Genomic DNA, 15,485 nt, shown 5'->3' with positions numbered 1-15,485 from the left:
GAAGGAGCTGGGGAGCGCTTATTGTATTTTACGTGATTTACACGGCAACAAATGCAATTAACAAGTAACGTATGGCGCAAATAACAGATGGAAAAAGAAGGAAGATCCGCAGAGACCGGCGCCGGCCCAGCGGCTAACGTGTTCTACCACCGTAATGTCACAGGGAAACCTGACTGTATCACTACCAGAAGGTTCATCTACTCCATATACTCTAGTAGTTACATCCAGAGCCGCATCCTATTACTACCAGGGGGTTATGCACTCCTTAGGCACCACTCACATCCAGAGCTGCATCATATCACTACCAGGGGGTTATGTACTCCTTAGGCTCCACTCACATCGGAAGCTGCATCCTATCACTACCAGGGGGTTATGTACTCCTTATGCTCCACTCACATCCAGAGCTGCATCATATCACTACCAGGGGGTATGTACTCCTTATGCTCCAATCCCATCCAGAGCTGCATCATATCACTACCAGGGGGTTATGTACTCCTTAGACTCTACTCACATCCAGAGCGGCATCATATCGCTACCAGGGGTATGTACTCCTTATGCTCCATTCACATCCAGAGCCGCATCCTATCACTACCAGGGGGTTATGTACCTCTTAGGCTCCACTCACATCCAGAGCTGCATCATATCACTACCAGAGGGTTATGTACTCCTTAGGCTCCACTCACATCGGAAGCTGCATCATATCACTACCAGGGGGTATGTACTCCTTATGCTCCACTCACATCCAGAGCTGCATCATATCACTACCAGGGGGTTATGTACTCCTTAGACTCTACTCACATCCAGAGCGGCATCATATCGCTACCAGGGGGTATGTACTCCTTATGCTCCATTCACATCCAGAGCGGCATCATATCACTACCAGGGGGTATGTACTCCTTAAGCTTCACTCACATCCAGAGCGGCATCATATCACTACCAGGGGGTTATGTACTCCTTATGCTCCATTCACATCCAGAGCTGCATCATATCACTACCAGGGGGTTATGTACTCCTTATGCTCCACTCACATCCAGAGCTGCATCATATCACTACCAGGGGGTTATGTACTCCTTATGCTCCACTCACATCCAGAGCTGCATCATATCACTACCAGGGGGTTATGTACTCCTTATGCTCCACTCACATTAAGAGCTGCATCATATCACTACCAGGGGGTTATGTACTCCTTATGCTCCATTCACATCCAGAGCTGCATCATATCACTACCAGGGGGTTATGTACTCCTTATGCTCCACTCACATCCAGAGCTGCATCATATCACTACCAGGGGGTTATGTACTCCTTATGCTCCACTCACATCCAGAGCTGCATCATATCACTACCAGGGGGTTATGTACTCCTTATGCTCCACTCACATCCAGAGCTGCATCATATCACTACCAGGGGGTTATGTACTCCTTATGCTCCACTCACATCCAGAGCTGCATCATATCACTACCAGGGGGTTATGTACTCCTTATGCTCCACTCACATCCAGAGCTGCATCATATCACTACCAGGGGGTTATGTACTCCTTATGCTCCACTCACATCCAGAGCTGCATCATATCACTACCAGGGGGTTATGTACTCCTTATGCTCCACTCACATCCAGAGCTGCATCATATCACTACCAGGGGGTTATGTACTCCTTATGCTCCACTCACATCCAGAGCTGCATCATATCACTACCAGGGGGTTATGTACTCCTTATGCTCCACTCCCATCCAGAGCTGCATCATATCACTACCAGGGGGTATGTACTCCTTATGCTTCACTCACATCCAGAGCTGCATCATATCACTACCAGGGGGTTATGTACTCCTTATGCTCCACTCACATTAAGAGCTGCATCATATCACTACCAGGGGGTTATGTACTCCTTATGCTCCACTCACATTAAGAGCTGCATCATATCACTACCAGGGGGTTATGTACTCCTTATGATCCATTCACATCCAGAGCTGCATCATATCACTACCAGGGGTTATGTACTCTTTATGCTCCACTCACATCCAGAGCTGCATCATATCACTACCAGGGGGTTATGTACTCCTTATGCTCCACTCACATTAAGAGCTGCATCATATCACTACCAGGGGGTTATGTACTCCTTATGCTCCACTCACATTAAGAGCTGCATCATATCACTACCAGGGGGTTATGTACTCCTTATGCTCCACTCACATTAAGAGCTGCATCAGGACACTGAATTTTAACTGAATAACATTATACATTGCTTTTAAGTTGTGGTTCAACAGAATCATTTGAAAAACAAAATAATTAAACTGACCTGGACAAAAAAAATGATGGTCCCTGAGTTTAAAGCGCTACGGTCATTAAAAAAAACAACTTTTAACATGTCGATCAGACAAGTCAAAAGTTGTTGATCGCATTTGGTCTCACAACCAGAGCTACATCCGGACACTGGAGTATAAAGGAGTAGATTAAAGGGGTATTCCAGTGAAAAACAACTGGCTCCAGAAAGTTAAACATTTGTAAATTACTTCTATTAAAAAATCTTAACCCTTCCAGTGCTTATCAGCTGCTGAAGTTGAGTTGTTCATTTCTGTCTGACCACAGTGCTCTCTGCTGACACCTCTGTCTGTCTCAGGAACTGTCCAGAGTAGGAGCAAATCCCCACAGCAAACCTCTTCTGCTCTGGACAGTTCCTGAGACAGACAAAGGTGTCAGCAGAGAGCACTGTTGTCAGACAGAAAAGAACAACTCAACTTCAGTAGGTGATAACTACTAGTAGTAATATCCAGAGTAGTATCAGATACTTCATTTAGTGACTCCATTAACTCCCTGGCAGCAGTTTGATGCAGCTCTGGGTGTGACTGGATTACATTTAGTGTCATTTAAAATCCATAGAGTGAACCCAGTCATAGGGCCCATTCACACAGCAGAATTTCCAAGCTAAATTTACAGGTAAACTCCGCTGCCCCAGTGTTCGGAACATTTTGTAGTAATCGCTTGTAGCAGGTGGCGGGGGTTGTGATGTCATGGCCATGCCCCCTCCTATAGACTTGCATTGAGGGGGGGTGACGTGACATCACATCATTCTAAATGAACGCCAGGTGCTGCACAGAGATCGTGGGAGTCCCATGTCCCGGATAAGATGTCTAGGACCGGAGTACTCCTTTAAAGGGGTACTCTGGTGGAAAACATTTTTTTTTTTTTTTTAATCAACTGGTGCCAGAAAGTTAAACAGATTTGTAAATTTACTTCTACTAAAAAATCTTTATCCTTCCAGTACTTTTTAGCAGCTGTATGCTACAGAGGAAATTCTTTTCTTTTTGAGTTTCTTTTTTGTCTTGTCCACAGTGCTCTCTGCTGACACCTGATGCCCGTATCAGGAACTGTCCAGAGCAGGAGAAAATCCCCATAGCAAACCTATGCTGCTCTGGACAGTTTCTGACACGGACAGAGGTGTCAGCAGAGAGCACTGTGGACAAGACCAAAAAGAAATTCAAAAAGCAAAGAATTTCCTCTGTAGCATACAGCTGCTAATAAGTACTGAAAGGATAAAGAATTTTTAATAGAGTAATTTACAAATCTGTTTAACTTTCTGGCATTTAAAAAAAAAAAAAAAGTAAATATTCCACTCATTTATCCTTGTAGGTGTAAGTGAAGCATTTATCATTGTAGGTGTAAGTGAAGCATTTACCATTGTAGGTGTAAGTGAAGCATTTTTTTACACCTTTTTTTTTGGGTGCTGGTAATGTGTAGGAACACCGAATTTCTTAAATGGTCCCAGAGCATTTGATAAATTTTGTGCAGGTCACATTTTCTGAAATTTCACTCTTCACATACACCAAAAAGCTAAGCTAAGTCTGGGCTGGTGTCGTTTTAGAGACTTTGCGCCTTTTTTGCGCCTTTTCACAAAAAGGTGCAGTTCATAAATCCCTTCCATATCATGTGTATTGCCAAAATCAGTGGATTGCAACTCAAAATCAGCAGAAATGTGTAAACCAAAAGGCGCAAAAAATACGCAAATAAACCCTGCTTGCGCATTTTTGGCACCTTTTGTAGCCACAAAAAACTGTCTAAAGACAATGATAAATGTCGGCCATTATTTTCCAAGGGATTCTGCTGCACCGTCCCCATGGCAGAATTTCTGTTGCGGAAAACTCGTGAAAATTAAAAATCCAGACTCCACAAAAAGTAGGAACATGTTTATTCTTTCATTGGAATTCTCTCGGGAATGCATTGCCGTCTATGGAGACGACGCGTTTCCGAGCGGTCCTAGCGCCAGCTGATTTGTCCGCAACTGCCGCACACAAAATGTCCGGCCTAAATTTTTCTAAACTTTACAGCCTTAAGTAACACCAACCTTATAATCACACACAGGTACAGTAGATATGTATACGTGTACACAGTTATGTGGATGGTGTTTTAGGTCCCTATGACAAAGCTGACCCACAGCTCAGGAAGGGTTGTCATAGGGACAGAGGAGAAGTCACAAATAAGTAAACTAACTCATTAACTACTAAAAACTCCTATTTTTCATATCTTTCTTCTTATATAACACGTCTGGAGGTTCTCACTACTAATCTGAGATTGTTTGTTCAGAGAAACTTCTCGAGAAAGAAGATTCTTGGCAATTTTTAAATTTAGAAGACGAGTGAATGTCTGCGAGAGGAAGCCAAGATGAAATTAACACATAAAATGATGTTTGGCTCAGATTTTGGTCTAAAATAACAGAGTTTAAGTTAACTTTACTAAAGACGGAAGGAATGGAGGGGGGGGGGGGGGGGGTATGGAGGAAAAGACAAGTCAACTCACTTTCTGACAACTTGCGGAACTTGTCCTTGGACATGAATCCCAGGGCCAGGCCGAAATCTGCAAAAACACAGACAAAAGGAACCATTAAGAATCTCTCAGGATGTCAGCACTAAACATTAAAGGGGTACTCCGGAGGAAAACATTTTTTTTTTTTTTTTTAATCAACTGGTGCCAGAAAGTTAAACAGATTTGTAAATGACTTCTATTAAAAAATCTTTATCCTTCCAGTACTTTTTAGCAGCTGTATGCTACAGAGGAAATTCTATTCTTTTTTAATTTCTTTTTTGTCTTGTCCACAGTGCTCTCTGCTGACATCTCTGTCCGTGTCAGGAAATGTTCAGAGCAGCATAGGTTTGCGATGGGGATTTTCTCCTACTCTGGACAGTTCCTGATATTGGGCATCAGGTGTCAGCAGAGAGCACTGTGGACAAGACAAAAAATAAATTCAAAAAGAAAAGAATTTCCTCTGTAGCATACAGCTGCTAAAAAGTACTGGAAGGGTAAAGATTTTTAATAGAAGTCATTTACAAATCTGTTTAACTTTCTGGCACCACTTGATTTAAAAAAAAAAAAAAAATATATATATATATATATATATATATATATATATATATATATATATGTTTTCCATTGGAGTACCCCTTTACCATGACAAAATAAGCTTTACACTCTAAAAATGGAAATGCTGCAACTTTGCAATATGTCTGCTTGCTGTCAGTGAACATGAACAGGTTTGGTTTTATTCAAAGTCAGAAAACAAGAGTTTGTTACAATTGTATCTAGACAATCCCCTGTGAGCTCAATACATCTGCAGCACTAATCTCCGCCTTCCTTCATCATAGTTTGCTACAATGTATCAGCGCAGGTAAAATGTATCAGTTTGGAGTCCAGGCTGTGTATCTCAAAGATGATCAATCTAGGCCAGTGCTCTTCAACATGGCATGCTGAGAGTTGTAGTTTTGCAACAGCTTGAGAGCTGCGAGTGGAGATTACTGACCTATACAATGCACGACACTGTCCGGGCATGCTGGGAGTTGTAGTTTTGCAACATCTGAAGAGTCATGGCTGGAGATCACTGCTCTCTACAATGAGCAACACTGTCTGGGCATGCTGGGTCTTGTAGTTTTTCAACATCTGGAGAGCCACGGGTGGAGGTCACTACCCTATACAATGAGTGACACTCTTAGGGGCATGCTGGGTGTTGTAGTTTTTCAACATCTGGAGAGCTACAAGTGAAGATCACTGTCCTACACAATGACAGCGACACTGTCAGCGGCATGTTGTGGTTTTGCAACAGCATGAGAGCTACATGTGGAGATCACTGTTCCATACAATGAGCAACACTATGTGTCTCCAGCTATTGCAAAACTACAACTCCCAGCATGCCCGGACAGCCAAAAGGCTGTCCGGGCATGCTGGGTGTTGTAGATTTGCCACAGTTTAAAGAGGTATTCCAGGAAAAAAATGTTTTTTTTTTTTTTTGTTATATCAACTGGCCCCAGAAAGTTAAACAGATTTGTAAATTATTTCTATTAAATAATCTTAATATTTCCAATAATTATCAGCTGCTGAAGTTGAGTTGTTCTTTTCTGTCTGGCAAAAGTGCTCTCTGCTGACACTTCTGCTTGTCTCGGGAACTGCACAGAGTAGAAGAGGTTTGCTATGGGGATTTGCTTCTACTCTGGACAGTTCCCGAGACAGGTGTCATCAGAGAGCACTTAGACAGAAAAGAACAACTCAACTTCAGCAGCTCATAAGTACTGGAAGCATAAAGATTTTTTAATATAAGTAATTTACAAATCTGTTTAACTTTCTGGAGCCAGTTGATATATATAAAAAAGTTTTTTCCTGGATAACCACTTTAAGAGCAACAGGTGGAAATCACTATCCTATACATTGAACAACACTGTGAGGCATGCTGGGAGTTGTAGTTTTGCAATAGCTTAAAAACTTTTTTATTTTTTTAATCAACTGGTGCCAGAAAGTTAAACAGATTAGTAAATTACTTCTATTAAAAAATCTTAATCCTTCCTGCACTTATTAGCTGCTGAATACTACAAAGGAAATTGTTTTCTTTTTGGAACACAGAGCTCTCTGCTGACATCATGAGCACAGTGCTCTCTGCTGACATCTCTGTCCATTTTAGGAACTGTCCAGAGTAGGAAAAAATCCCCATAGCAAACATATGCTGCTCTGGACAGTTCCTAAAATGGACAGAGGTGTCAGCAGAGAGCACAGTGGTCATGATGTCAGCAGAGAGCTCTGTGTTCCAAAAAGAAAACAATTTCTTCTGTAGTATTCAGCAGCTAATAACTACTGGAAGGATTAAGATTTTTTAATAGAAGTAATTTACAAATCTGTTTAACTCTCTGGCACAAGGCACCAATTGATAAAAAAAAAAAAAAGTTTTCCACCGAAGTACCCCTTTAAGAGCTACGGGTGGAGATCACTATCCTATACAATGAACATCACTGTCAGGGGCATGCTGGGAGTTGTAGTTTAGCAAAAGCAGGAGAGCCACAGTTTCACTAATCTAGACTGAACACAATGGTAGCAAAGTATCAGCTGTGAAAAGTATCAGGATGTAAGCAATGATGTCTCCCATTCACTGACAGAAAGCAGAGATCCTGAAAATGGCGACGAAGTAAAAATCATTAGGATCCGCATTTTATATTCTTAACCCTTAAGTACGATAGAGTAAGATGCACCAAACTTCGTAGATTTCCGATATAATATACACCAATTTCTGACATATATTATAATATATATCTTTAGCTGCATAAGGTCACGCTCTCCCCCCTAAGCCACGCCTACTTTTAAATATTGCGCAAAAAAGTGAGACTTGTACAAAAATTCCCCCTCCCCCCACCCCCCAAAAAAAAGTCGATTAGAAAGTTACAAAACTCTCGGAACAGCCCGCACAGTGGCATTAAGCCAGGATAATGGCGCCGATATACTAATAGCCTACGGTCGATGATGTCAGCGCATGCGCGGTCCGCAGTGTCATCAGCTATAACCAGGATTTATAAGACCAGCACCACCCGTTACAGAACGCCGCTCATCACATGACTGGCGGTAACTGCTGTTTGCGGCCGGAGATTTGTTCATTACATAACGGACAATGACACATTAACGAACGACTATTAATTGCGTCTTTACGATGCGGCGCCGGCACCGGATTTCTTTTATGCGGTCGCATTAAATTGATGAATTCTCCACCTAATGTTCCTGATCAGAGCACGAAGACGTTCCCCGGCCATTAATAAGGGCCCTTTTTTCCCTCCAGTTTCTTTGCTGCAGTTTTTGAAGCCAATTTCAGGAGTAAATGGTAATGAAGGGATTACATAAGGGATAATTATGTTCCTACTCCTTGCATGCTGACCTCTGCACAGGTCGCTGAGCATGCCCACAACACTCCACTATGGAAGTCAATAGATGGACGCTGCTTCACCTCCCTGCACTATGACATATGAACAGATAACAGAAGTCTATAGCAGTGGTCTCCAACCTGCGGACCTCCAGATGTTGCAAAACTACAACTCCCAGCATGCCCGGACAGCCTTTGGCTGTCCGGGCATGCTGGGAGTTGTAGTTTTGCAACATCTGGAGGTCCGCAGGTTGGAGATCCACTGGTCTATAGGATCAGCTCCATTCCTCCACAATCTTGCACAGATCACAGAGAAATAACGTCTTACTTCAAAAATTGGGGGTGAAAGAGTTAAAGGTGTACTCTGCCCCTAAACATCTTATCCCCTATCCAAAGGATAGGAGATTAGATGTCTGATTGTGGGGGTCCCGCAGTTGGGACCCCCGCAGTCTCTGTGCAGCACCCAGGGTTGGTTCAAAACGCTGGGTGCCGGCGGCCGGGGTCCTCATGTCACGACCAAGCCCCTCGTGATGTCACACCACGCCCCCTCAATGCAAGTCTGCACGCCCCCTCCCATAGACTTTAATTGAGGGGGCGTGGTGTGACATCACGAGAGGCGTGGTCGTGACAGGACGACCCCGGCCGCCCACTCTGAGTGTTCGGAACAAAAGCGGAGTACCCCTTTAACCTCTGGGTATGTTCACACGTTGATAACTTCCTGCATGTTTCCCATTGCGCCAGATCCACTGTGAGATTTACTACCATTATTTTCAAGGGGTCTGCCAGTAGTTGGAAAATCTGCCACTATTGCGGCTCTGGTGGTGACTGGAGTATAGAATAAAGATGCGGATGAGTGCAGCTCTGGATGTGACTGGAGTATAGAATCAGGATAAATCAAGCTCTGGATGTGAATGGAGTATAGAATAAAGATGCGGATGAGTGCAGCTCTGGATGTGACTGGAGTATAGAATCAGGATAAATCAAGCTCTGGATGTGAATGGAGTATAGAATCAAGATGCGGATGAGTGCAGCTTTGGATGTGACTGGAGTATAGAATCAGGATAAATCAAGCTCTGGATGTGACTGGAGTATAGAATCAGGATAAATCAAGCTCTGGATGTGACTGGAGTATAGAATCAGGATAAATCAAGCTCTGGATGTGACTGGAGTATAGAATCAGAATAAGTTCAGCTCTGGAGGTGACTGGAGTATAGAATCAGAATAAGTTCAGCTCTGGAGGTGACTGGAGTATAGAATCAGAATAAGTTCAGCTCTGGAGGTGACTGGAGTATAGAATCAGAATAAGTTCAGCTCTGGAGGTGACTGGAGTATAAAATCAGAATAAGTTCAGCTCTGGAGGTGACTGGAGTATAGAATCAGAATAAGTTCAGCTCTGGAGGTGACTGGAGTATAGAATCAGGATAAATTAAGCTCTGGATGTGACTGGAGTATAGAATTAGGATAAATCAAGCTCTGGATGTGACTGGAGTATAGAATCAAGATGCGGATGAGTGCAGCTCTGGATGTGACTGGAGTATAGAATCAGGATAAATCAAGCTCTGGATGTGACTGGAGTATAGAATCAGAATAAGTTCAGCTCTGGAGGTGACTGGAGTATAGAATCAGAATAAGTTCAGCTCTGGAGGTGACTGGAGTATAGAATCAGAATAAGTTCAGCTCTGGAGGTGACTGGAGTATAGAATCAGAATAAGTTCAGCTCTGGAGGTGACTGGAGTATAGAATCAGTATTTCCTTTGCAGGGGTTGGATTAATTAATAACACAATTAGGATAAATAATGATATTTTCTCAGTCCACAGGGTGTAAACATGAGGGGCACTGGGAGCAGCAGGAGGCCCCGACCCCTTTTTGCCCTTTCTCGCCCATCTTGTACCGATTCCAGTGACCCGTAAACAAACAACTCGGCCATATGTTCCCGCCAATCCTGGCAATATTCCTGGGTTGACTCTGCCAAGACACACGACGGCCTAAAAGCATAATAGAGGAATAATCAGCTCCTGTCACTTAGATCTTAGCGGCTAATTCCTCCGCCCCGGGGCCCGACAGCGGCAAAAAAACGAAAAGGTTTATTATTAATCAGCCACAGCCGACGCCAAACTTAAGATGCGCATCACCTGCGCGGCTCTGCCCGGATCCCGGAAGAAATGTCTGTAGTGTTTTATTCATGACCAGATTTACTAAACCTTGTTAATCTTTAGTGCACCGGAGGGTCTGTCCAAGTGCGCAGAAGATAAGGTGCTCTGCAGGTTCTGGAGAATGATAGCGGAGGAGAGACAAGGGGAATTGGAGAAGTCGCTCACAAGTAGGTCAACAAGTCTGCAGGAGAAACTTACAGCAGATCCACAGGCCCCAGCCGTGACCTTACTCAAGGTCAAAGACTCCTTATTGCCACCTTGGGCCAAGTTTAGACCACAAAGCGGTGCAAAGCGAGAAAACTGTGGCAGCAAATTGTAGTAATACAGGCAGTTTAGTCATTTTCATATATGTACAGTGACCCCCCCCCCCCGACCTACGATGGCCCCGACATACGATCATTTCAACATACGATGGCCTCTCAGAGGCAGCATCAACATACGATGCTTTTGTATGTCGGGGCCATCGCATAAACGGCTATCCTGCAGCGCAGACTGCTTCAGCTGCCACCGGATAGCCGATTACAGTGCCCCGTGTGCTCCGCTGATGATCACTTACCTGTCCTCGGGGCTCCGGCGCGTCCTCTTCGGGATCCCCTGCATCGTTGGCGCTCTACATCGTCGTCGTCGCTGCGCACGGCGTCCCGTCATCCAATAGGAGCGGCATGCGTAGCGACGTGATGGCAGCGACGGAGAGCGAGGATGCCAGGGAAGCAGAGGCCTTGCCGGAGCATCGGGGACACCCCGGGGATGCGGCGACAGCGATGGATGGCGACATCCAGGGCAGTGTTGACGAGCGGTGATGGTCCGGAGCGGCGGGGACAGGTGAGTACAACCTCCAATACCAGTGGTCTTCAACCTGCGGACCTCCAGATGTTGCAAAACTACAACACCCAGCATGCCCGGACAGCCGTTGGCTGTCCGGGCATGCTGGGAGTTGTAGTTTTGCAACATCTGGAGGTCCGCAGGTTTTAGACCACTGTCCTATACTTTACATTGCACGGATCCCTCAACATGCGATGGTTTCAAAAAACGATGGTCCATTTGTAAAGGATTACCATCGGATGTTGAGGGACTAGTGTTGCTCGCGAATATTCGCAATTCGAATTTTATTCGCGAATATCGCATATTCGCGAATTCGCGAATATAGCGCTATATATTCGTAATTACGAATATTCGTTTTTTTTTTATTATTTTTTTTTTTTCACAGTACACATCACAGTGATCATCCCTCTCTGCTTCCAGCTTATGTGGTGTAAGAAGGCTCTAATACTACTGTGTGAGACTGGCGCGCGACTTTTCGCATATGCGCAAATATGTGTATGATACTTTTCGCATATGCGAATTTTAGTTTATGTTTATTTTTGTATATGTAAATTTTCGCACATGCTAATTTTCGCACATGCGAAGATAAAACGAGAACATTACGAATATGCGAATATTCGCGAATATGACGAATATTCGTCCATATATTCGCGAATATTCGCGAATTCGAATATGGCCTATGCCGCTCAACACTATGAGGGACCACTTGTATATATTTTTTTCAGTTCTCAGAGCAGCGGCCGCATGTAAAATATTCAGCTGCCTAGATTTTTTTCCCCCCGGCCGGTCATTGAAAAAAAATCTAAAGAAATAGAAGATGTTACTGAAAATACCAAAGAAAAATGCAAGATATTGCGACACGGCTAAAAATGATCTTGGCGCATTTAATCTCACAGGTCATTTATTTATTTAATTAATTAATTAAAATTAATAAATTAAATGCATTTATCTATTTTGGAAAGTGTGGCAAGATGCATCATGTTTTGGAGCAAATTTCGCCAGTGTCAAAGAAAATGCCCATCCATAAGGGCGGGTTCACGCTCCCCAGCCCCCCCCCCCCTCCCCTTCCGTTTTATTGTTTTCATTTCAGTCCATTTAATTTTGCTGTAGCCAGAAATGTTGTGAACTACACTATTGGGTGCTCCTCAAAAAATCATATTTGTTACGGTCTTTTTTTTTTTTTTTGTAGGTCAAGTATGTAATGTAAGACAATGCAATCTGTTTCTAGCATCTGTTAAAGAGGTACTCCCGCGGAAAACTTTTTTTTTTTAAATAAACTGGTGCCAGAAAGTTAAAGGGGTTCTCCACCATAAGGTGATTTTAGTACATACCTGGCAGACAGTAATGGACATGCTTAGGAAGGATCTGCGCTTGTCTTGGGGCTAAATGGCTATGTTGTGAGATTACCATAACACTGTGGCTAGCTTTTTGTGAACTGGTATTTCCTGTTTGACTTTTCTTTTTTTGACTACAAATCCCTCAATTCCATTTTCCTCCCTCCCACACATCAGCCACCCCACCCATTGAAACATAAATGAGCTGCATCCATTCAAAAGACCTGTGGTTTTCAATCAGGGTGCCTACAGCTGTTGCATTAGTTGCAGATTGCTCTCTCTCCCACCAAGCGATCGCTCCACCCATTGAAGCAGACAGGCTCCTTGTCATCAGCTGACTAGTGATGTCAGGTCTCGGCCGCATTGCAAGCTGGGAAAAATCTGAGACAACAGTCATTTTGTATGCTGGTAAAAATAAATATTGTGGTGAACATCACAGAAGAATTGTGAGAAAACTGTCACACACAGGTACAGACACTGTATTATGAACTACACTAACTTTACAGCCCCTGTAGCATAGTCAAGTAAAAAATATTCTTGGAATACCCCTTTAAAAAGCGACCCATGAAAAAAAAAAAATATGAGTAATAAAACACATACCACAGCCATTATTTGTAAATATCCCCCATTGTATCCATTCCTTGTACAGTGGTCCCTCAAGTTACAATATTAATTGGTTCTGGGACGACCATTGTATGTTGAAACCATTGTATGTTGAGACCAGAACTCTATTGAAACCTGGTAATTGGTTCTGAAGCCCCAAAATGTCATCCAAAAATAAAAATAAAAGTGAGGATTAAAGAAAAATAAGTAGATAACTAATATAGATAAAGCAAATCCTTACATATAAAAGTAAGAAAGATCTGCTGGGAGATGTAATCATTGTCTATGTCAGTGTTTCCCAAGCAGGGAGCCTCCAGCGGTTGCAAAACTACAACTTCCAGCATGCCCGGACAGCCAAAGGCTGTCCGGGCATGCTGGGAGTTGTAGTTTTGCAACAGCTGGGGCCACCCTGCTTGGGAAACACTGGTCTATGTAGAGGACAGGAGCTTCTTCAGGGTCCTGTAAGTAAAAAAGTAATGGAGTCGCCCTCACCTGGTGTCCAAAGGAGCAGGTAACCCTGGTACAGGTAAAGTGTACAGAACATGTAATACCTCCCTGTACTGTAGGGGGCGCTACCAGACATCAGTCAGTGCATACGCTTCAGTAATACAGGTAAAGAGTACAGAACATGTAATACCTCCCTGTACTGTAGGGAGCGCTACCAGACATCAGTCAGTGCATACGCTTCAGTAATACAGGTAAAGAGTACAGAACATGTAATACCTCCCTGTACTGTAGGGGGCGCTACCAGACATCAGTCAGTGCATACGCTTCAGTAATACAGGGGTTTCACAGATCTGGACTGTCCTTGGCATTGTATGTTGAGTCTGGTTTCAACTTACGATGGTCCAGAAAAGACCATTGTATGTTGAAACTATTGTATGTTGAGGACATTGTAAGTTGAGGGATCACTGTACTTGTATTTTGTTACACAATAGAACTCAAACACAAATATTTACAATACATCAGTGTAGAGAATAATCCTCTGCAGGCCACATTGTATGAAGCAGCTTCCTGCAGAGCTGGCACAGGCGCGCGCAGACACTTCAGGCCGCACCATATATCTCCTCATAAACAGTCCCCCGAGGAGGTGGCATTTCTTAACCCAGACACTTGCACAAACCCTGGCACTTTGTTCATGGTAAGAGCGCGCCGCTGATTTATTACCATTAACAACATGTATCTGACGCTTAGCGCGAGCCGTGGTTCATCCGCTTTAACTCCGGTGCTAGCCTTGAATATTAATACTTTTCCACTTTCCAGGATAGGGGGAAAAAAAAATAAAAAATAAGAAAAAAAAAATAAATAAATAAGAAAAAAAAAAAAATTATTCGTCGACAGCTCGATTCCTGCAGAGCCGAGTAACTCCGGGATAAAAGAATTAATGAAGTGAGTTTACAGTATACAGGATTGGAATCTCCGCTTGATAAATTGGAACACGGGTCCCTGAAGGACGGATAATTCCGCCCTTTTCTAAAATGAACAGCTGGCCGGAACATGGCATCTCCCATCGCCTTAGGAACAGGAACGTCTTTGATCTCTAAAAAGCCTCCATAGGGTGTTCGGACTATCAGTAAGGAGCAGACGCGGGTCTTGGCCTCGAAACCACAAGATATTTTATTATTTTCTCCTATTCCTTCCTAACATTTTTTCTTTTTCTCCGGCTCGGTGAAGCTTGTACACCACTGGACTCCTGAACGCCGCGGTTACTCTTCGCCGGACGAAAAAGACAGCGTGAGACGGTGATGGGAAATTTCTGAGCTCCTGCCTAAAGCAACGGAGAACTTAGATGAGCGCGGAGTGACCACAGCTCCACTTTACTTTGGGCCTCGTATAAAATATTTATTGTGTAATACGGAACTGATCTCATGCATGTTTTATAGGTGCAAAGAACGGAGTAAACAGGGCGCCCGCCTGGCTGCTGACACCGTTTGGAAGTGTTAAGCTTAAAGGGGTACTCTGGAGGGGAAAAAAAAAACATTTAGATGAACGGGTGGCAGAAAGTTATACGGATTTGTAAATGACTTCGATTTAAAAATCTTAATCCTTCCAGTACTTATCAGCTGCTGTATGCTCCAGAGGAAGTTGTGTAGTTCTTTCCAGTCTGACCACAGTGCTCTCTGCTGACACCTCCATCCTTGTCAGGAAAATCCCCATAGCAAACCTCTCCTGCTCTGGACAGTTCTTGCAACAAAAGAATAAGACCTCCACGGGATTCAAAGCGCAGGACACACAACAAAAGGGATCTGAACATTATTATCCCATGATGCAACGCGTTTCACAGATAGACTGCTTCATCAGGCATGCCTGATGAAGCAGTCTATCTGTGAAACGCGTTGCATCATGGGTGAGTAAATTTCAGATCCCTTTACTTGTGTGTCCTGCGCTTTGAATCCCGTCGACACGTTGGAGGTCTTA

The 15,485-nt window shown here is 43.6% G+C and overlaps 1 protein-coding gene across 3 annotated transcripts in view; it reads right to left on the bottom strand.

The window, feature by feature from the left end:
* KIRREL3 (kirre like nephrin family adhesion molecule 3) overlaps positions 1-15,485 on the bottom strand; it is an 882,952-nt gene that overhangs the window by 319,447 nt on the left and 548,020 nt on the right. For all 3 annotated transcript variants that reach the window (XM_056542707.1, XM_056542708.1, XM_056542709.1), the window contains exon 2: positions 4,788-4,844. In XM_056542707.1, coding sequence (XP_056398682.1) covers positions 4,788-4,844 — 57 coding nt within the window. The remainder of the gene's footprint in view (positions 1-4,787; positions 4,845-15,485) is intronic.

The sequence above is a fragment of the Hyla sarda genome, chromosome 10 (assembly GCF_029499605.1).
Source record: "Hyla sarda isolate aHylSar1 chromosome 10, aHylSar1.hap1, whole genome shotgun sequence".
Taxonomy (NCBI): Eukaryota; Metazoa; Chordata; class Amphibia; order Anura; family Hylidae; genus Hyla; species Hyla sarda.
This window is presented reverse-complemented; position numbering and strand designations above follow the sequence as displayed.